A 23769-nucleotide genomic window follows, 5' to 3' on the forward strand; every position below is an offset into this window, starting at 1 on the left:
ACGCACTGTCAATCTTGTATGAGATCTCAACTTTAAGCTCATATTTGATACACGGTCTCGTGCACATGGAGTCCGGAGGACGCTATGAGCTTTAATGCTAAAATGAGAGAAAATATGAACCTGAATCTTGGAGCTTCTATGGCTCCCAATTCTAGCTCTATAAGGCCCCAATCCCCCACCCCTTCCACCACAACTCCGCATTTGATGGATTCGTTCTCCAATCTCATGGGACAGTTTGGTTTGGCCAACCCCAACTGAATCAATCCATTCATCAAGCAAAATAGGGTGGCTGAGGAGCAGCAAGACTCACCATCCACTGTAGCATCTAGTAATGCACCAAGCAACCCCATACCCATATCAATAGAGGAACCCTCTGGGCCACACTTACAGTTCTATGAGGGAGAGTCATCCTTCATAAGGACTTCTAAGCCCTGGGTACCTAGGTATTGGCCTCCTACTCATGAGGGACAAAGGAATGATCAGATGGACTTTGGGGATAATACCTTTCCACAGTCAATGGCCCCTCATCCCAATCTGTTTTTATCTTGGGGGGAAGCTACGGAGAGCACTTCCTTTCCCGTAGCTCCATCTTAAAGGCCAGTCCAATCATGAATGTCCCTGTATACCAAGGCCCATACCAATAAGACAAGTAGTCCCAAGCCCAGCATGCATGCTAGCTCCAGGGCCCATGAGGTCAGGGCCATCCATCCCAATTCTTATTCGGCCAACAAACTTTTATAATCCACCCCAGGGACCACCCAACTTAGGTATTGTGCGAGTCCCTCAAGCACCACAACCCGTGCCACAAACAATACTCACTAATGAGGTGATGAGGATCCTAAAGCACTAGGAAGGGGGTGTGTCACATGTGATCATAGGGAGGGACACTAATACCTCACATAGCCGCCTCAATCATGATCTCTAAGCCAATCACTAAGTTCTTAAATGAAGGGGATCCTGTCTCCCATGTTGAAAGGTTTGAGCAAATCTATGAGACCTTTGGAGACATTGGTGACTTGGATAAAGTGTCTGCTTTTGGGCTTAGCCTTGATGGCAAGGCAAGCCAATGGTACAGAGCCCTAGGGCCCAAGGAAAATATCAATTGGGAGACTCTAAGGAAGGCCTTTATAGTGGGATTTAGTGGAATTCGCTCCCGTAGGCCCAATCAACCAATTGTATAAAGTTAAAGCAAAAGGAGCATGAAACCTCCGGGAATATATTGCAAGAATTAAACATTTGAATTCCCATTGTGAACCACACGAGAGAATGAGAGATGAGTGGATGTTGCCTCGATTCCTCATTGTATTAAGGGATTGTAAGTTGCATGATCATCTATTCACCCTAAATCCCAGATCCTTTGAGTTGTGTGGCAAGACTACCTTGCTTCTGGATGACAAATGAAGGATAAGGCATGGCTCAAGAAATCACTTGTTGCTCCGTCAGTAGTGTCACATTCTAGTAAGACCATTAGCTTTGTCAAGGCCAAGGATGCCACCCAAGGGGCTAAGGGCACAAACATAGATGAGGTGGCCACAAACCTACTAAACCAAGTAGCCCAACAACTCAAGGGTGGGCTGGGCAAGGAAGGCCCAAGTAATCTGCACTTGTTTTCGAGGCAAGACAACGTGTGGTGTCGAATATGCAAGGGCAACCACCTGACGAATGAGTACCCTCACATACGAGCAAGGCTAGTGCTCTACTACGTCCATTGTTCTAGGTGGGGAAATCATGAAACTTCTCAATGCCGACACCCCAAGCCGATGCCACCCACCACCTATGTACCAACAAAGGTATCCATTGACCTTACTAGCGCCACCTAATCAATATAATCAGGGCCAGGTAGCCTTACAAGGAGCCCCTTGGGTCACAACCCAGGAACATTACGGAGTCAAAACTTGCCATTGTCTCTGCCAGTTCTAGGTCCACAACCCCACCACCACAGATTACTCCCATTAGCCAGATAATCATCGAGGAGCCACCAAGTGAGTGCGAGGACCCTAACTACGCCTTACTTGTGTATGATCCATCTCCCTATGAGAGTCTTGCATACCAAACCTATCAAATTAGTCATTACATTATGCAGGATGAGCAATATACTCTAGTGTATCAGATGGCTCTAGCAATGCAGCGAGCTAGGGACATGAACGCCATGAATGGCAAACCAACAATTCAATGTTATACTTGCCAAGGTCTGCACCGTGCTAGTGAGTGTGTATAAAATAGCTGCTAACCAAGTCATAGACTGTTATAAATGCCAAGGACCTCACTTACTTAAGGACCACCCATACAAGGATGATCAACCTACACCTAAGCCTACCGCAACCAATTTGAGCACTCCCTGAGTGGATCATCTGTATAAATATTGCTCCATGAGAAGAACTCCTAGATCAGCTCCTGATCCAAAGGCCAGCATCAACTTGCTAAGTATTGAGAGGGGCCAGGTGTCCTCAGTATCATTGAATGTGATCATGAGGTCCCAAGCCAAGGCCATGAGTAAGGAGATCTACAAACAACTAAAAGGAATAAGTCAACCTCCTCCCAGTCGAAGGGAAAAGGCTAAGAAAGTGTAGTTAAGGTAGGGAATGGTTCAAATTGGGTTGTCATCCAGAGTGGTTCAGATGAAGAGAACACAACGGTCTCCACCTCAACATCATCAGGTCATGTGTAGTTGATCTTAAACCTCACCATGCCATGGCATGAGGATAGGGTTAGAGCAAGTGAAACATAGCCGCATAGATGGAATGTAAGTCTAATTGGTCAAAATGAATACCCTGACCCAGCCATGGAAATGCAACTCCTGGCAGAGACATAGCGGTTTTAGTTTGAGAATGTTAAGAGAGATTTGAGCAATGGCTCAAAACTAACAAAGGCATGGATACCATCCACCCAAACCAACAGGTTCCAAAAAGAACCGTGAAAAACTTGCCTACCCTGGATAAGGTGGATGAGTTAGTCACAAATAACACCTCATCGAGGAAGTCACAGAATGTTTGAGGAGGACCTGACTGGGCCTCAAGCTATAGACAAGGACCCTGCATCCTTTTATGGGTTTGAAGAACCCTAGTTTGAGGTTCAAGGACCAATGGGTCCACCACGAGATGTGGCTCAACTCGTCGCAGTCTATCCACAGAGATAAAGATGCCCATAGTTGCTCTACTAAGCAAAAATCCCATCCTTTGGAGAGATCTCTTTGAATGGATGATGGGCAAATGGACAACCCTGAAGAAGTGGACACCAAGGTTGTCAACCCTCGCACGAGGAGCTAAATGTGCTAAAAATATTGATCAATAAGCTGGGCCAATAATGCGAGAGCGATGACACGAATGCTATAATTTTGATATTCTGCCAAAATAAGAAGGCCACAGCTATCTTGGATGGTGCAGCAGGTGTCCGCATCATCACAAAGCAACACTAGGCAAAATGGGGAAATTCTGAAATGGAAAGCACCAATCTGATTGTGAAACTAGCCGATGGTGCGATGGCATAGCAAGTGGGAGTCCTAAGGGACATAAAGATCAAAACCTTTGGTCTCACCTACCATGTTTGGTTTGTGGTGATGGACTTCTACAGGCAACCGAATGGCTATGATGTCATCCTAAGCTGACCTTTTATGCATGCCTAGGCCTAGTACATGCCTAGGCCTCTAATAGAATATATTTGCATCATCAAGATGAGAAAATTGTACAGGTCGACCTACAGGCTTGGAAGGCATACCCCATGACTGGCAATCTATTTGCAGCCGAGTCGGACACAACTCAGAGAAATACCCCCATAAATGTGTTCGAAGCCTATGATTAAAAAGAGATGGGTGAGGACTAGGATGAGCACTAGTACGTCTGTCTGCCAAATCCCAAATTCTTCCAAAATTGGATGAGCACTAGTACACCCCTCTGCCAGAGCCCGAATTCTTCCAGAATTGGATGCATGTCTTGGTGACCATAGATGTGGTCAAAAAGACAGGAACCAAGATGGCACCATATGATCCCAAGGGACTGGGTATAGTAATTCCCTTAAGATAATAAAAATTTGCAGGGCCCCAATTGAGGACCAATGGGTAAGGAAAGTGAGGATAGTCCTTCACTAGCTAAGGTGTGTGGGTGCTGTGATGGTACACCACGAGTTTTCATCAAACTGACACACAATGGGTTTTCATCAAACTAGGGAGCCCTCAGCTCCCTTAAGTAGAGGAGGTTCCTTCTATCGAGATGACTATTTGGGGGGATAAACCACTCTAAAAAACCAAGGCCTCAAAGGCTAAAAATACTACGACCCCCTGTAAGGGAAAGCAAATTGTTCCAGAAGCCATGGAAGATGACCGGGATGAGGAAGACACCGATTTGCATCAAGTCCCTGGGCACTTTAAAGATAACACAATACAAGACTGCATAATACTATTAGAACAGGCTAAAAGGTCAGCCAAACAAGGGACCAAAACGGGTATGCCTGTCTCACTAAGGTCAAGGAGGTGAACGTGGCTGGTACAGAAGAAGACCCTTAGCTAGTTTACATAGTTGATGACCTAACTCCCAAGCAAGAATAGGCCTTGCTTGCCTTGTTGCATGAGTTTCAAGATTGTTTTGCTTGGAAGTACATAGATATGAAGGGCGTGCCGCCAGAAGTAGTGTAGCATACCATCCCTATGATGGATGACATTAGATCAGTAGGGCAATGACCCTACCCAAAATATGCAGTGATCGTGCGAGAGGAGATAAAAAACAAATCAATGCATGGCTCATTTATGAGAGTGAGCATACCAACTAGGTGCCACCCATTGTTATAGTGCTATAGAAGAATGGAAAAGTTAGAGTATGCATTGATCTCAAGAAAGTAAATGTGGTGACTCGTAATGATCATTATCCGTTGCCCTTCATGGAGCACATCTTGGAAAGGGTTGCAGGCAAAGAAGCATACAGCTGCTTCTTAGATGGGTTCTCAGGATACAAGCAGGTGTCTATAGCACCTCAAGATTAGCATAAAATTACATTTGCCACAAAATGGGGAGTTTATGCTTCAAAGGTGATGATCTTTGGACTCACTAAAGCTCCTTCAACATTCCAACGACTTATGATCATTGCCTTCAAGGAATACCTGAGGGATTTTCTAGAGGTTTTCCTAGATGATTTATGTATTCACTCTAAATGGGATGATCATCTCAAGTATTTAAGACTTGTGTTCCAGAGATGTCTCTATGGAATCTACCTCAATCCCTTGAAGTGTCAGTTTTGGGTGAAACACGGGGTGATACTCAGGCATATAGTGTCCAAGAATGGAATTTCCACTAACTATAATTAGGTTAAGCTCATTTTAAAATTACCCCCACCCACGAATGCAAAGGGTGTACAACAATTCACCAAGCATACAGGCTACTACCACTAATTCATTTACAATTATGCTGAGACTGCCCACCCCGTGTACAAGTTGTTGATTGTATTCCATTAGACAAAAGAGTTTCAATTATCCTATGAGACCCTTAAGTTGCTTTTGGCATCCGCCCCTATTAGTATTTCATGTTCACATCGATGCCTCAAAATTCGTGATAGGGTGCATGCCGGCACAGTTGGGTGAGTTTAACTTGGATTATCCCATATATTTTGCTAGCCACCAGCTGAATGATGCCGAGATGAACTATACCAAAACCGAATGAGAGGGATTGGCCATGGTGTATGCAATTAAAAAGTTTAGGCATTATTGTGTTAGCAAACAAGTTTGTCTTCTTTGTAGATCAGTAGGCTCTCCTTTACTTATAAACAAGCCATGCATGATCGGTTGCATCACCCGATGGATGCTCATCCTCCTAGAATTTGACTTCAAAGTGGCAGGTAGTTAGGAAGAGGTTAGGAAGGGATGTACATACATCATGGCTAATCATATGTCCTGGATTCTGAATGGAGAAGCCATGACAGGAGTGGAAGACAATCTCCCAGATGCATCATTAATCTTGGTGGATTTAGTTCCTGAATGGGCACAAGAGATCGGACACTTCTTTGCAAATGGGTTCCCCTAGGACAAGACACTCAATGAGGATAGGGCTTGGAAATTGATCAAGGATGCATCCCCATATCAATTGACTAGCTGACAACTCTACCGGATGGGTAAAGAATGCATTATGAGTCGATGTGTATAGGAAGATGAGTTTGTTGAGGTTATAGAAGAAGCTCATTTGGGCATTGCAGGTGGCCACTTTATAGGAGAGCTTACGGCCCGTAAGATACTAGAAGTCAGTTTATGGTGGCCAATGCTCTTTGCGGATGCCACTAAGTTCATCAAACACTGTGATCCTTGCCAACGTGTCTCCATACCACATAGTCAGGACTACATGCCTTTGACCAAAGTTCTCAATGACTAGCCTTTTGAAAAGTGGGGTATAGACTTCGTTGGTCCAATCAGGCCCACCACTAAGGGAACTCAGATCTGTTATATTATAGTGGCCATGGATTATTTCATGAAATGGGCAGAAGCCAGAGCCACAAGGAAAGTGGATGTGAGGGCCACCACGAAGTTCTTGTACGAAAAGGTAATGTCCTGCTTCGGCCTTCCACTTGAGATTGTAAGTGAGGAACACACTTTGTGAACAATACAATTAGAATATTGATGAGCGAGTTCCTCAATATGCACTGCAAATCCAACACATATTATCCCCAAGAAAATGACCAAGCTGAGAGTTCAAATAAGTTTTTGTGTTAAATTATGACATGCACGGTGTAGAGACTAGGAGCATAAACTCACCGGAGCACTATGGGCCTAACAAACTACCTACAATGTGGCAACGAACTGCACATGCTTTAGCCTAGCATTTGGGGTGGAGGTAATTATGCCCGTGGAATTTATTGTGCCAAGAATTAGAGTCATGGTTAGGGATCGAATATCCAACGAACCATTCTTGAGACATTAATTGCTCTTGAGGAGCTTGATGAAGCGAGGCTAAGGGCCACCTATGGCATAAAAGTGGAGAAGCTATGCCGCAAAAAATGGTTTGATTGCAACTTGCACAATAAGGAATTGGAGGGTGATCTCACGCTTTTACATAGCATTCGAAACACCAAGCACAAGTTGAAGTATCATGGCATGGGTCCATCTCAAGTGGTGGAGATTACACCTTAGGTTTCTTGCAAAATTGCAACCCTTGATGATGGATGGCTACATTAATGGTAGTAAGCTTAAACGCTACCTCAGCCCTTTGACATTGCATACCATACAGGAAATCCATAGGGAAAAGGAACTAAAATTGGAGGTTGCAAGGATGAAGCGGTAAGCGTTAGAAGAAGCTAGAGCATGTCACAAGCTAAGGCAAAAAACTAGGGTTTATATCAATTTATAAGGCATTCGTGGAAAGGTTAAACCCCATGGAGGACTTAAGAATTGCCCTCGTGAGGGTGCGAGCCAATTTTTAGTTATGTAAGGAAACAATATGCTCGGTTGATGCTTTCATTGGTCCAAGTGCCTGCCACAACTTGATCTTATATGACATATGCACTCAACTCCTAACTTTCAAGGTAACTCTGGAACCCACATCTATTATGGTTCGTGCAATTTAAACCGTAAAATTTCCCCCGCCATCAAAATCCCTTTGTCAGCTAATAACCATTGTGTGGTGAGTTAATTTTATGTTATGCCAAAAAGTGCTATGGATGAACAGGTCATTTTAGAAAGGACATGGTGCTGGTTAGTTAATTGCCAAATTATTTGGCGTGAACAAATGGCTACCCTAACTAATGATGGCTGCACATTGATGGTCTCAATCAATGACAAGATTATGTTCCACCTGTTATCAATTGTATTGAAATTCCTTTGTCAGTTAATAACCATTGTGTGGTGAGTCAATTTTATGGTATGCCAGAAAGTGCCATGGATGAATAGGTAATTTTAGGAAGGACATGGTGCTAGGCAATCAATTGCCAAATTGATTGGCATGAATGAATGGCTACCCTAACTAATGATGGCTACACATTGGTGGTCTCAATTAATGACAAGACTGCCATTCCAGCATCCCCTATAATGAGACAGGCTAGCAAGCAGCCTATGATCCCAATGGTCCCATCTTCGTCGACCATTGTTTCTACTCCGAGGCCAACTGCAACTACACCCACTAAGCATAATGGGCCTACCTCAGTTGCAAGCAAGTGCGCATAAGGGCAAGCATTATAAATGCCAACCAACAAAGGGTCAACAAAAGCACCTTTATAGGTGGGTACCCAAGCGAGTATTGGAAGCCCAAGGATTCTTTCTGGGCAATAGCTTCATATGGGTGCCCAAAGCATGCACATCCTCAGTTGCTACCACTCGACATCCTACATCCTCTACAGCATGGACCAAAGTAGTCACATAAGAACCTACCTCCAAAAATGAGGTAGCAACACAAGAACCTAATGATGGGACATCACGGATCAATATAGCAGAAGAGAGACCACATGAAATATCCTTGTACCCTCAAGTGATTATGTTACAAGAATCGATAGCATGAGCACAGTCACACAAGAACCTATCCCTAAAAAGGGGGTAGTGACACAAGAACTTGTTGCACTTCAAGTAAAGGGCACGACACGATGGATTCCGAAATGCCTTCCACCACATTCAGCTTCCACTTCAACTTCTGTATTGGTGACCAATGCGGTATTTCCATAAGAACCTGTCCCCATGAAAAGGACAAACACACAAGAACCTGTCGCTATTTTCGCACCACAAGCTTCTAAGGCATACACCAATCCCCTTGCCAAGACCACTGGAAGTCAATGAATCTCGCATGCTTATGTTGAACTCTAGGAAGTTCTCCAATCAGTTGAAGACAATACCAATGAATGCACGAGTCCACTTCTCTAGGCCTCACACATGCTCTTCATAGGTGTGCTGAGCAAATACGCGGCCTGGAGAGACTCTAGGTACTCTTAGTCTTAACAATTTTAGTCCATTGTCCATGCATGGGGTCTAGGTGAGAATGATAAGTCTATGTCTTAGGTGAAAATAGAGCAGGGTCCACACCCTAGCATCATTGGGTCAGATGAGTCTTTGCCAGTCGTAGCCCTCAGTCCTTCATGTTGTAACAGTTCTGTCCATCTTGGTTAGGTGACTAGGCTTCATGCATCCACTTGCACGCCATTCACTAAGTCATTCATGCAAAACATGCAGCCAGAGTCACGTTGTAATACTTTCACTTTTATCCGTCGTATTGTCCGCACCACTTCATATGTACTTGCACATTGAGGTGAAGTCCAACAGAGTCAATCAAGCAATTAAAATCATCATCAAGGCCCTTAGAAGTTGAGTCACTGTTATAACCCTAAGGCAACAAGACTGATAAAGCGATGGATGACTCAGTCTCGCTGCTATACGGATCGCCAATCGCTGCTGCCATATTAACGCCACCCATTGCTTTACTGATAGCACCCCCACCTCTAATGCTACGACATGCCATATAATTAATGTCACTCGTTGCTTTAATAAAGCCAATCACTGATAATAATGCTACCCCGCTGCTTTATTGACACTGAGCCGTTGCTATATGCCCCTGCTAATGCCAGTCTCGCTGCTTTATTAAAGCCAACTGTTGTGCTATTGCTAAAGCTGACCCACTGCTTTAACAGGTCCCCTATAAAAATAGCTTACCTCATGTTCAGAACCTCACTTACTCTATCAGTCCTGCACATCATCCACCTATATGTCCACTATCTCTTCACACTCTGTCTCTACGCATGACCTCTTCTTAGCTGAGGAGCTCACCAAGGAAATTTCCTCTACTCTCCATCATTCTGTTACCCCTTCTACATCCCATACAATCTCCGTGCCGTTACCTGATCAAATGGAACAAGAACAGTTTCACGAGTCTGAGTCCTTACGATAACAATCCATTACACACACCCTCCGCAAGTGTCGAATCCAAGACATGATAGAAATCCTTAACTTCTTCAAGCATGCAGTGCAAGTCACTAGGTTTTCACCTCTCGGCCAGGAGTGGCTTGAACTACTGCAGGGAGTGGTGTTGCTCTTGCAGTCAATTTCATTATTCACTTGTGGCTTACCCTACGGAAGTCCAACCCTATGATATGGACTTAACTTGGAATATTTTTTTGGTCACCCCACCACCACCTCCCTCCTCACACCCCAAGCACAGGCCCCAGCTCCACTGGAGGGCCCAACAAAGCAAGGGAGATGCATGACTTAAGGATGAAGGCGAGGATGGAGTGCTAACAAAGGATGGAGCCTCTAACAAAGGATGGAGTGCTAACAAGGAGGGAGAAAGAGGGCATTTGACATTGCTTGACGACCTCCACGGGACAACGCAACTCCAACGGCATGTCTACATTGCCTCACGATCATCATAGCCCTGCCCACAAGCTCGCTCTCCAACAATGGCAAGACATTTGGTATCATCATCAATAGAGCATGGATAGAACAATAGAGCATTTGACATTACAATAGAGCTTGAGGAGCTCCAATGGCGACTCCTGCAGCACCACCATCTGCAACTAATCGTCCTCAACGCAAGTCCAACGGCATGTCTACTTTGCCTCAGATCGAGCAGAGCCCTGCCCACAAGCTCGCTCTCCAACAATGGCAAGATCAACGCCTACAGACCCTCGACGAGCTCACCATTCTTGACGACCGCCAGACCCGCAACCGCAACGAAGTTTATGTCCTCTTCAACGTCTACATGGTCTTCCAGGGCGTCATCATCACCGCCATCTTCACTGCCTCCATCGATCCCTCCCAACACCTCTGTAGCCTCTGGTGGATCCCCTTCACCCTCTCCCTCCTCGCTTCCATTAGCATCATCTGGGTCGTCCTCGATCGCATGTTCGACATCGGACACACGGCTTCTGCCTCCCAGTATGTCCTCGAGGCGCATGCTAGGATCCGCGACTCCCTCTCGCAGCTCCAGATGTTGGGAGTGGAATTCGACCTGGAGCGAGCCCCCCCAACGGACTGGGACCGCCTATATTTGACGCCGCGAACCAAGTTGGGCATCCGCTGGAAGGATTACGTTTTCACGTATGTCTGGGGTGTTCTCGTTCTCTCGACAGTCTTCTCTGTCATCGTCTTGGCATCTTGCAAGCTCCTTCTCTGCGAATGATGCAGCCTCTCGAAAAAGAGTTTCAAAAGTTCATATTGCCTGCTTTGTCGTTGTGTCAAGATGTCGGAACAAATTTCTGTGCGCATCAAATTCTTGCTGGTGAGTTCTGATGTTTTAGTAAACGAAGGGGTTCTAAACGAAGGATCTTCTCATGTGTTGGTAAAGTAATCACTACGGTTATTACTTCCTACCTTGCAGTGCACATGAAAAGTCTTGCAAGAGTCCGCTCTAGCCATGGCTGGTCGCTTTAAGCTTACCCATAGTTTCGGTGTGATCCTTTGATGATTTATTCGTCGTTGCCATACTCTTTCGCAATCTCGTGAACCGAAACAGTCGGAGATCCTTGATATTTTTAAGACTCATAATGGTGTGATTCGCATACGACATCCTGTCTTATTAAATTGTTCGTGTTATTAAGCAAGAAGAAGCAGCGTTTTGCATTTTTTATGTGAGCCAAAACTCTCGTTCTAACTTTAAATGTCCAATTGGTGATGGGTATTGAACCAATTGAGTTCTTCTAATGGAGTCACGCATAGTTGAGGGGCAGAATGACTCGAGCTAGAAATAGAGGCTTTTGAGTAGAGGAATTATCATGGTGAACGGGGACAAAGCCCAACTCTCCTTCTTCCATGTGGCTGCAAGCTTTCCTTCTTCTACAGCCGACTCTCCTTCCTCCATGTGGCTGCAAGCTTTCCTTCCTCTACAACCAAATCTCCTTCCTCCCTTGGCTTTCAATGATCCTCTATGCCTCTTCACATTCAATTTGGCCTGCCACTTTCATTGTATCTTGGGAGCATGTGTCCCTCACCAATTAGATGTGGCTATGGGTTTCAAATTTGTTGACTAGGATCGTTCGTGATCTTGAACTCCCTTAAGTGACTTTCTTATTTTGGTCTCCCAAATCTCTCATTTCTTGCATGCATGTTATCATGACTTGAGTGTCTTATACATGAATTTGATTCCAAGGGAGGTATTGCTTCCCCTCGGCATCTGTGTGATATTGTCTATCTCTATCTGGGTTGATGGTTTCTCTAGATGGGTTACATGAAGAGTTCCTTTCTGTATGCCGATGAAGATCTAGCATGATTTGTGGATTTGGTTGGACATGTTCCCTACTCTCTACATTGTCTCCATGAGACTTGGGAGCTCAAGCTCCATAAGTTAATGCCTGGATGTGGAGCAAGGCTCTCCCTACTCTTTACCTCTCAGAATGAGGAGTGTAAATAGAAAGGGTTTTGTACCTCATCACAAAAATGTCTTTTAACTTGGGTAATAATTTGCAGAACCACTACCTCTTTGAAGGAGTGGGTCTTTTAAATTAGGCTTCACACACATGCATGCCAAGGTCAAAATCAGAAAGACATACCAAGATATTACTAGCTTCAAACTAGTATACCAAAAAAATGTGGAGCCTGCAATGTAACTATAATAGACCACGATCAAGTGTGTGTCATGGGTTGTGAAGGGTCAGACTACACCCTATGAAATTTTGCAAAGTTCTATGAATGTTTTTGGTCGGCATCGAGGTCATTTAATCTAGAATCAATGGCTTTGTTTGTCATATTGTTTCGGGAGATAGCTCTTTATTTGTCATGTTAACTAGAATGAGTTCCTTTGTTTGTCTTGTTACTTTATTTATTGTCATGTTGTTGCTTTGGGAGGTATATCTTTATCTCTTTCATGTTACAGGTGGTAGGTTATTTTGGATTGGGTAATAGTGGGTAAGTCTTGGTAGTTGGACATCAAATGGAATTAGATTAGAATTAATTAACAAAGAATGGTAATAATAAAATAGGAACTTAGCAATGTGCTATGTAATAAGTGAATTTTTAATCACATTAATCTCACAAAATAAGACTGTATCTGTGTAAGATGAGCATGGTCCTCTTAAGTAGATTGTCTTTCAACATCAAAATTGGATTTTGCCTTAGGAATGTTCTTGATTCATGGCTTTAGTGAGTTCTTACCTCATATATATTTACATATATATAGTTATATGAGTTAAACTTTATATATTTTTAATATAATATATTTCTTCCTTAGTATAATATAAATGTCGATTGTCATTGAGCTCCATTGTTTATTCTTTGTTAGGAATGATGAGATTAATTTGTATGTTGTGTGCGTTAGTCGTTTTTCTAGAGGGGTATAAATTATAGGATTTTTACAAATTTCTTGGCTATTCTATGTCTTTTGGTTTGTCAATACATTTTTCCAGGCCTATGTATTCAGTATATTTGATTGTGGTAGTTTAGAGGAGTTAGGATGGCACAATGTCTTTGCCATATTTGGAGCGGCTGGCCGTTAGACGTGCTTACCGCTTCATGCATCTCGTTTGTCATCTATATGTTGTGATCCTTGCTGCTCGCTTTGCCAGCTCTATGGTTCTTCTCATTGAAGTGAGCAGTCTCATGTCTCGCTTTCTCTAGAGGTCATCTATGATGATGTTCTAAGAGTCTTCTCTTAGCATTCACTCATTGTGCTCTTGAGTTTTGTTCATATCCCTAATATTGCTTTAGATGAGCCCATGTAGATTTTAGAAGAACATGGCTGCCTTCATGTGAAGTCTCTGCTAGTTGGTGATAGTCACCCTCATCCCCCCCTGGGGCACCAACTCGATATGTATTATGTTACTACCCTCGTCCAAAATACAAGGTCTAGGAGGACAAGGTCCATATAGAGTCTACATGGATTTCCTTAAAAGAAATCAAATATGCAAGGGAAAAATATGAAAATCTCATGTCCCCTCCCAGTAAAATATAAGGCATATATGTTGAAAAATATGCAAGATTTTAATATTTGTACATATTTTTCATAATATGTAAAGCCTAAGGGGGGGCGTCCTTTTGGATGAGAGGGGGTAAAACAAAAAATACACTAAAGTATACGTTGAAAAATATGCAAGATTTTAAGATTTGTACATATTTTTCATAATATGTGAGGCCTAAGGGGGGGGTTCCTTTTGGATGAGGAGGGGTAAAACAAAAAATACACTAAAATATGAAAACCCACCACCTTTCAAATTAATGTAGCTTTTTCAAGTGTTACCTAAATTTCAAGGCATAAAGACATATTTGAAGCTCTTTTGGTCTAGAATACAACCATGCTAATTTGACTAATTTCTACTCATGGCATGTTGTTAAATTCATCTCATACTCAAGATTTTGATAGGATTTCTTACTAAAGGGAGTTGGCACCCCATGCCTCATAGGCAGTTGTTTGGTTACCGGAACTTCCTTTATTCTTGGCCTTTCTTGAGCAAGCCTAGTTTAATGGATCAAGTATTTACTCTTCGTTATAGGGCTTCGATCAATCTCATAGAAAGATATATAAACATGTTTGTGGCTAGCTGCTCCATTTATGGGTTTCAACCAGTTTCTTAGATCATCTAGTGGGAGAAGGGAGACCTGTTTGACATTCTACATGGGCTAAATTTCTTTCTCCTCGTGTTGTCAGTCCTCTATTTTTTCCTAAAGGGTCTTACCTTTGTTCGAAAAGTTCATGTGATTCATTGCCACCCGCTCGTTTTCTCTTACCACTTACCTTTCTTTCATTGGAGGTGCTCATTTGGTGCCCATTCCAGTGTGGATTCTCAAAATTATATATATATATATATATATATATATATATACATACATACATACATACATAAATATATACATATATTTATATATATATACACACTTTTTTTTTTGGATAATTCTTGGGGCTTATATTATAAGTATACACACACACACACACACACACACACACACACACACACACATATATAGTTTGATAACAAATGGTAGTAAGTTCCCTTCTTGTTAGAGTCTAATTTCTTCTCCTTTATGGTGCTTGGTCTTGTGTTTAGATGGTCTACACTAAGTGTGAACTTCTTAGCTGGTTATAGATATAAATGATACATTTCTATATTTTAATTTTATTCATAAACTCATATAAGTGCATATAGGTACGTAGACCTAGTATAAGTCCTTTTAGTTAAGCATGTAACGAATTTTAAGGTCTTATTTCATTTGAGTTAGAGTGGTTTAGGCTTTAGGGAGATCACAGGTTTGTCTTATGAAATCTTTATATATGGCTTTTGTAGTTTTCTTTTTCTTTCTTTGTTAAGGGCTAGCTATAGATGTCTTCTTATAGATTTTAATGATCCTGTTCGAGAGTTCAGTCAGGTAAGCCTCCACCTTGAGTGCTCAATTATTGCTCCTATATCTTAATGCTCTTAATGGTCTTCTAATTTATGGCGCTAATATGGTTGACGTGTGTTACCAATTAATTTTTTGTTTATTTATATATTTTATATATCAAGCAGGATTCTAGTATATCTTTTTGTTTGAATTTGGAAGTACTTATTTAATTTATTAAAATAAAGCTTTCTAGATTCCTTAGCTTATTTATAAATGTCATGACACTTAAATGATTAGGTAAAAGTAATGTGCATTCAACCTTTCTAATTTTTCATATGTATTTACTTCTAGATTTTTTTCTCCTTGTAATTATAGATAAATTTATAAATGTACATACATACATGTGCATGTGCGTGTGCACGTGCACGTGCATGCATGTGCGTGTGCATGTGCATGTGCGCATGCACATGCTCGTGTGTGTGTGTGTCTGTGGAAGACTTTACAACACCCCTTTGCATAGTGAAATGATCAGAGAATGAAGCTGGAGAATGGAAAAGAAAGCAAAACTTATTGCATTAAAGAAAAAGTTTGAACAAGTAGGTGAACCTTTAAAGTTACCAAGCGGTGGGCAATTTTGTAAAAATGATTTTGCACAAATTGCATAAAAGTAGAGCTTGGACAAGTCCTAGCAAGAATCACTTTTATTGAAGAGGGGATCTTGCATACCTGCCACCATCCAACAAGAAAACATGGAAACAACCAGCTAAGCATTGATTGGGAAGACAAGTGTCATAAACACCCCTGCTTTGTTATCGAGGTTAGACGCAAACTTAACCAGCTCAATGTAGAAATGTAAGTGAAAAAGATGGACCATAGGACTAAGGTGAGAGGCAAGAAACTCTATAGAAAGAGGTAAATAAACAGTGGAAATGAAAGAAAGATTTTAAGTAAGTATAGAGGGGAAAGATAAATGTATAGAGAAGTGGGGGGGAAGTTATATGTATAGTAGAAGGAGGGGGGGGTTTAAGAGGGGAAGTTTTAAAGGAATAAATATGGGGAAAATATAAATAGAGAGGGGTTTGAGAAATAAAGAGTGGAATTTTATGAATGGAGTAGCAGGAGGGGGGAATACTGAGGGGGAAATATAAAAGTAATTTCATTATAACTAGAGAGGGGTGCTTGAATTTTAATTTTACAAAAGAAGGGGGAAATTTTGACTTTAATGAATGGGAAGGGGGTAGTTGAGAGAGAGTGTTGAGAGAGAGAGAGAGAGAGGAATGTTTAGGGGGAGAGAGAATTTGGAGAAAGGGAGTGGTAAAGAGAAAGGGATATTTTAGGGAGTGAGGAAAAGGGGAGAGAGAGAGAGAGAGAGCGAGAGAGAAGTCATGGTGTGATAAGAAGGGGGTAACAATAAAAGTTTAATATAAATATATGGGGAAAGGGAGGATGTAATAAAGAAATCGGAGATGTTTGGGTAAGTGTCTAAAAAATAGGAGATAAAAAAGGAAGGGAAGATATGTGAGTCCATGATGACATGGGTAGAGTTTGAGGAAGGAAAGGATGCCCATAGTAGGAGTGGAATGAGTGGGTCGGGTCACCAGAGGACATTGGAGACTGTGAACATTAGGGAGCATGATTGACAGGACACGACCCAAAAGCAGAGATGAAGGAACTTCAACGAAGGACCTTTAGAAGAGAGCCAGCTGACGGGACCACCGAATTGTTCATGCAGGATGGTCGAGAACAAAAAAACGAGGTGACAACACAGAATGCGAGAAACAAGGGGAACTCAATTAGTAGAGCCCACATGGGTGGGAGGTGGGTACAGAGGTACGAGGGCAGAGGGATTGTCATGAGCACAGCATTGGGACGACGTGCAGTGAGGATGAACATAGGTGGCTAAGTAGAGGTAGGTACTAGGCAGGATTGCTGTGGGGAGTAATGAAAGGTAAGAGATTTGTGTGAAGTGCATTTTAAATAGGCGAGGCGGGGAAGTTGAGGAGTTGGGAAATGAAAAATTAGGGAGGCACGCAATTTAAGGGAGGCATACAGTCTGGAAGTCGTGAAACTAGAGTGAGGGGGGGTTTAAGTAGTTGGTTGGGCTTAGTCGGGAGGGAAGGGAAAGTTAGGGTCTCGAATAGTCAGGGGAGGGACAATTGTGTGTAAGAGATGTAGTTTCACTAGGGAAGGGGTAAGCAGAGGTTAATGGTTAAGACTAGGTTAGGTAGAGTAGAAGGTTAGGGGACAATAAGAGAGAAAATTAGGAAGGGATAGAATAGGAATAGAATGTGTCGGTTTAGATTAGGACAATTCAATTTTGAAAAATAGAAGAAATTACAAAAATTTGGATTCTTTAGTTAATAAAATTGAATGAAAGGAAGAATTTAAGTGGCGCCAAACTAAAAAATGATTTAAAGAAAGAATATAAGGAAAGATTAAGGACATTAGGGAGGAACTTAAGGAAGGAAAAGTAAAACACAAAAATAGAGGAATTTAGAAAGGAAATTAAAATAAGGGATCAATATGAGAAATAAATATATATAAAATTTCAAAAACTTGTATAATAGAAAAAATAAGATCAATGAAAGTTTTAGAATGTAAGAAAAAATTAAAAATGAAGGAGAAAGAAAGAGAATACTAATAAGGGAGTTAAGAAATTAGGGAGACCATTTAGGGAGAAAATTTGAGAAAAAGAAAATAAAGAGAAGTTAAAGGAAATTTTAAAAAGAAAGGAAAGAGCAATAAAGTAGGGTCAAAGGAAATAATGAGAAAATGGAATATAGGGGAAGATAAAAGAAATAAAGAAAAAAATTAATCAATTAAGGAAAAAATTTTAGGAAATTAAAAAATAATAAATAGAGCAAGACAATAAAGGGGAAAATAAGGGGGAAAGGGAACATTTAAGAAGGGAAATACAGTGGAAATGAACGGAGAGTGGGTGAAAAGAGGGAAATACTAGGGAGAGGAATTGAAAGAGGGGTTGGGAGGGGGGGCTGTTGGGGGGAGTATTGGGGGGAGATAGAAAGAGCAAGTGACCAAAGACAGGGAGGAGTGTGTGTGTGTGTGTGTGTGTGTGTGTGTGTGTGTGTGTATTTCTATATATATATGTAATTATAGTCATAGAATGGTGATTTTGATTTTTTATAGTTATGCATGTATACGTTTCATGATATTATTGTACTTAAATAGCAAAATGGCATTGGACAAGGTACATTCGATGACACATACAATTGGGCATTTATACTAATATTTCATTGCAATGTCAAAACATATGACAAAGATTTAAAAAAAACAGATATACACTAGACATAACATCGTTGCATTGTGATTTTTGTTCTAATTAATTTTGACATGGATAACAAGTGGGGAGATGCATTCTAAACCTTTCTTCCCAATGTAACATATATTGTTCTAACAACATGTTATATTGGATGGTGGTAGGTTAGTATCTCTCCTTCAATTAATATAACAAAGATCACAAAGTTCAGTATACGGGGGTATTTATATGATCAATGTTATTTCAATCGATATCTAGATTTATGGAAATTTCTATAAAGACACTACTAGAAAAAGAAATTTACCATGTGATTGAAGTACCGCATACATTTTGAAGCATTGTACTATTATTCAAAATGATGCTTAGAATTTGATTTGCATTGACTCAATTTGTTGAATTAAAGTTCAAGAATGTAGATAATTGGTTTGCATATGTTTTGTAAAACACACACACACACACACACTTGATCGATTGGGCACCCTACACATATGTTGCCACTAATAACCTAGAGGCTATTGCCCATGAGAATTCATACTTTCTTTTGAGAAACAATGAAGGATGAAGAAATCAAACCATAAGTCTGCTAATCACAAAGTGAATTCATAATATGTGTACACAATAATAGTTTAAAGAACAAATACATTAGCTATTAAAGAAATATCTCCCTCTCTTTGAGCTCCCAAAACGTCCATAGACCAAAGTTGTCAAGGAATTTAAGGGTGGTGCATACGTAGCAAACCCCCCAATTTGAAAGACCCTCATAGCAACATCATGGTGCTAGCAGCCCATTTCAAGAGGCCCCAGGATTCATCCTACTAAGCAATGCCCAAGTGTTTATCGTTTGGAGTGGAGCAAGTATGCTAACAATAGATCTATGGCTAATCGAGAGGCATTAAAATACATGTTGGGACTAGGATGTGAACCTTGCACACGTGCATTGGCTAAGGGGGAGAGAGTGAATTCTTAGTTTGCATCAAAAGTAGTGCCTTCATCTTGCAAGCAAGTGTATGGTTAGCTTTGAATGTGATTGAAACAAACTCTTTGATCTTAAGTGCTAAGGTCAATAGAGGATGAATCTCAATTATTCAATCTTGACGCATCACAATGGTTCCCATGGAGCTACCATTTCGATTCAATTAAAGTAAATAACCATGACTTAAGATAAACTATAATTTCTCTAGCCGCTACTAAAATTCGATATCTAATGCTACATAATTCCAATGAGCATGATTCCAAGCCCAAGATTTTTCTAAAATCTAGTGGAAAATTCCCAAGCTGAGTATAATTATTGCTATCCTAGGCTAACCTAACTTAACCTAACCTAGCCTCGCCTAGCATGACCTAATCTTACCTAACATAACCTACCCTTGTTTAGCATAGTTTGACATACCCTAACCTGACCCTACCTAACATACAGATTACCCACAACATGGTTGGAGCATGGTGGCCAAGGGAGAGGTTTGCGAGAGGGAGAAACAAAGGGAGGCTAAGCACAAGGGCGAGAGGGAGAGACGGTGAGGGAGGGAGATGGGGAGGCTAAGAGAGACATCAACGAGGGAGAGGAGGAAGAAGAGCAAGGGAGAGGGGGAGGCTGAGAGAGATGGTGAGGAGGGAGAGCGACAGTGAGGGACTGAGATAGGGTCAAGAGAGGGAGAGGAACAAGGGGGCTTGAGAAAGGGGAGGCCTAAGAGAAGGGGAAGGGGATGGGGTAGAGAGATGTGGAGGAGGAGGGGGGACACATACTAACTAATTAATCAATAGGGGGCACCTTACCTTACCCCATCATTTTAATAATGGGGAAGGTACTATTATTATACAACGGGAATTGTTCACAGAACCTAGAAATCATTGAAAACACATCGAAAAACTATACACACACAAATATGCATGATCTTTCAAGATAACAAGCATGCTAGGTGCAATCTCCCCCCATGGGAGTGGTGCTCGTCTTCCACTTCCTATGTATTTGATTGATTTAATAAGTTCGAGCAACAACTGATACAAGTTCATGTACATCTCCACCATGCATAAACTGGAGATAAGCCACACACACACTTTTCAAAATAGCTTGCCTTTCCTAGAATTAGAGTCTGCTTTTCCCACTTTAGTTAATATGCTTAGGCTACGCCTCTAATGTTCCAAAAATTAAAATATGTACATGAGCATTTGTAATTTCAAAAACTAGGCTTTCTGAAGTAAGCCTTGTTTATTCCCTGCATCACTCATTGCACCTTACACGCATAAAAATATGGCAAATCATGCTTGCCGCCAATAGCCATCACCCCATTAATTACTCTTCCCCTGAATTCACAACATCCATCAATAATGTGAATATTCAAGCATAAGAAACCTTGGAATCAATCAACAACATTATTCAATATTTTAGTATTTATTAACTGATGCAAAATCAACAAATCATATATGGATGGTGCACACATGTGACACATACCATCGCATGGTGCATAGACTGCCACACATGCATAAAATCATACAGATGGTGCACACACTGCTACACATACCATCATCGCGTAAGTGGTGCACACAGTGCTACACACTCATACGACCGTAGCCATATATCCAACCATGTGTAAGGATGGTGCACACACTGCTACACATACCGTCGCTCATCACATAGTTGCTGCACACATTGCTACACACTCATTGCATAAGTGGTGCTCACACTGCTACACAATCATAAGAACAGCGAGCACACACTACATCAGTTGTGCGACAAAATGCTAGATCTCACAACTAAACACTGAAGATTAAAAAATAATGGGATGATCCCAATTCTCGTAACATCCCTCTTGCTTGATATCACAATTGTCCTCAATTGCATGACATAAAGGTAGTCAACAAATTAGGGTATTGGTAAAAATATATTGCGTGCATCCACTTGGCATCCTCTACAAGGTGGTTCTTAAATGTGACAAGATAAATGGGATATGAATTTCCACGTCTTGTCTCAATGATTTGTGTATCAATGATATGGTCTGGCTCTAATAGTGGGTCTCTCCTTGAAGTAGAGGTGCCGCCTCGACAATAGGATAAATCAGTGGGTTTCCACGAAAAGGTTTCAAGAGATGCACATGAAAAGAATTATGAATTTTCCAATGTGGTGGTAATTCTAACCGATAGGCATTGTCATTGATACACCCTAAAATTTTATAGAGACCATAGGATTTAGGGGCAAATTTTACAATAGGATGTGTCTCCATACTCTTAAGTTGACGCTTTTCAATTCGTAACATCACTAGGTTGCCTTTTTCAAATATCACTCTTTTTCTCCCCTTTTTTGCTCAATTAGTAAATATAGCTTGAGCGTGCTCTATGTTCTTACGAACAGTAGTCAAAATTGTAGAGAATTCCTTAGTGGATCGGTCAGCACCCTCTACTTGATGCTTAAGATGAGTCAACTGAGTAGGAATAGTCTTGCCATAAACAACTTGAAATGGTGATTTACTTGTAGTAGAGTGCTTAGTATTGTTGTAGGCAAACTGTTAAATATGTAAATATTTATCCCATTTTCCTAGCTGACCCGATACATAGTCACACATCATGTCACAAATAGTATTTTTTGTGACTTCAGTTTGATCATTAGACTCCAAATGAAAAGTGGTGGAGAAGTCTAACTTTGTACCAAGATTATCAAAAAGTGTTATCCAGAAGTTACTACATAATTTACTTTCTTGGTCTGACATGATTACTTTCAGAAGGCCGTGGCGAACAAATATATGCTTTATGAAAAAATGAGCAACTTGAACCGTTGTTAAAATCTTTTTGCATGGAATAAAATAAGCATGTTTGCTAAATCTATCTATGATAGTCCAAATCATATCGAAACCTGAGCTAGTTGTAGAAAATCCAGTAATGAAATCCATAGAGATTTGTTCCCATGGACAATCAGGAATCAGTAAAGGCATAAGCAAACCTTGATATTTGCCCTTGTAGCTCTTGACTTTCTAGCAAATAAGGCATTAAGCAACAAATGATGCAACATCGATTTTAAGCTTGGACCAGAAAAAATCTTGAACTACCATTTGATATGGCATTGAGCGACAAACAATGCAACATCAACTTTAAGCTTGGGCCATAAAAAATATTGAACTACAATTTGATACGTTGCAGTGATACCTCTATGCCCCATGTAGGGTGGTTGATGCACCTCTTCTAGTACTAAATCACGAAATGATGCAATGATGCACAAGCGCTTTTTGTAGAAAAGGTAGTCATCATCATGAATGGAATATGAGGCCATAGGGGTACCATTGGCTTGCTTAATTTTATGCCAAATTTTTTAAGAGTCTCAATCATTGGCATACGCATCCTTCATAAGCTCAAAAGGGTCTCCCTCGATGACTGAGAAATTATATAAGCTAGATCGTCAGCTCAGTGCATCAGCAACTACATTGTCTTTGCCTGGTTGGTATTGGATCATCGATTTAAAATGGTCATTAAAGGTAGCCCATTTTATGTGTCTATCAGAGATCACCGATTGAGTAAAGAGATGTCTAAGGCTTTACTGATCAGTATTAATAAGTATTTTAGAACCCATAAGATAGTGTTTCCAAAGTTTAAGGACATGGACTATGGTGGCAAACTCTTTATCATATATGGAATAGTTTAGCTCCACTAGTTTCAACTTACGTGACTCAAATGCAATCAAATGGTTATGTTGCATAAGCACAGCCCCAAACCATGCCCATGGCATCAGTGACCATGACCAAGAAAGGTCTCGTGAAGTCTGGCATGATCAAAACTGGTGTTTGGGACATTGCCTCTATAAGTCGTTGGAAGGCTAAGGTGTGTTTTTCTTCCAAAGAGAAAGCACAAGTATTACGTAGAAGTTCAATCAATGGATGTGCCTTATGTGCAAAATTCTCAACAAATCTTCGGTAAAAACTACACAGACCTAGAAAAGATCGTAACTCATGAATATCTTTAGGCTGTGGCCAGTTCACTATTGCCTCTACTTTCTTGGGATCTACTCGAATACATTCAGCTAAAATGATGTAACCAGGATATTCAAATTCAGATTGAAAAAAATGAACTTTTCTCTTAGTTGGTGGCACAGAGTTGGTTCTCACGTAAGACGAAGAAAACAAGGTCCAAGTGTTTCTCATGTTCCTCTCGACTCTTGCTATAAACATGATATCATCGAAGAAAACTACCACAATGTCCTGATAGGATAGAAAACATGACTCATCATCCAACTAAATGTGGTAGGTACATTAGTCAGTCCAAAGGGCATAACAAGGAATCCATACTAACCGGTTTGGGTTCTAAAAGCAGTCTTGAGA

General features: G+C 41.1%; 1 protein-coding gene across 1 annotated transcript; it reads left to right on the forward strand.

The window, feature by feature from the left end:
• The first annotated feature begins 10382 nt into the window (after positions 1–10382).
• On the forward strand, positions 10383–11155 carry LOC147895330 (uncharacterized). Its single transcript, XM_087384324.1, has one exon. The coding sequence runs from the start codon at positions 10430–10432 to the stop codon at positions 11063–11065; it is 636 nt and encodes a 211-aa protein (XP_087240450.1). The 5' UTR covers positions 10383–10429; the 3' UTR covers positions 11066–11155.
• Positions 11156–23769: the final 12614 nt, after the last annotated feature.

The sequence above is a fragment of the Dipteris shenzhenensis genome, chromosome 13 (assembly GCF_047967505.1).
Source record: "Dipteris shenzhenensis isolate YYH24624 ecotype China chromosome 13, Dip_SZ_1.0, whole genome shotgun sequence".
NCBI classification, from domain to species: Eukaryota; Viridiplantae; Streptophyta; class Polypodiopsida; order Gleicheniales; family Dipteridaceae; genus Dipteris; species Dipteris shenzhenensis.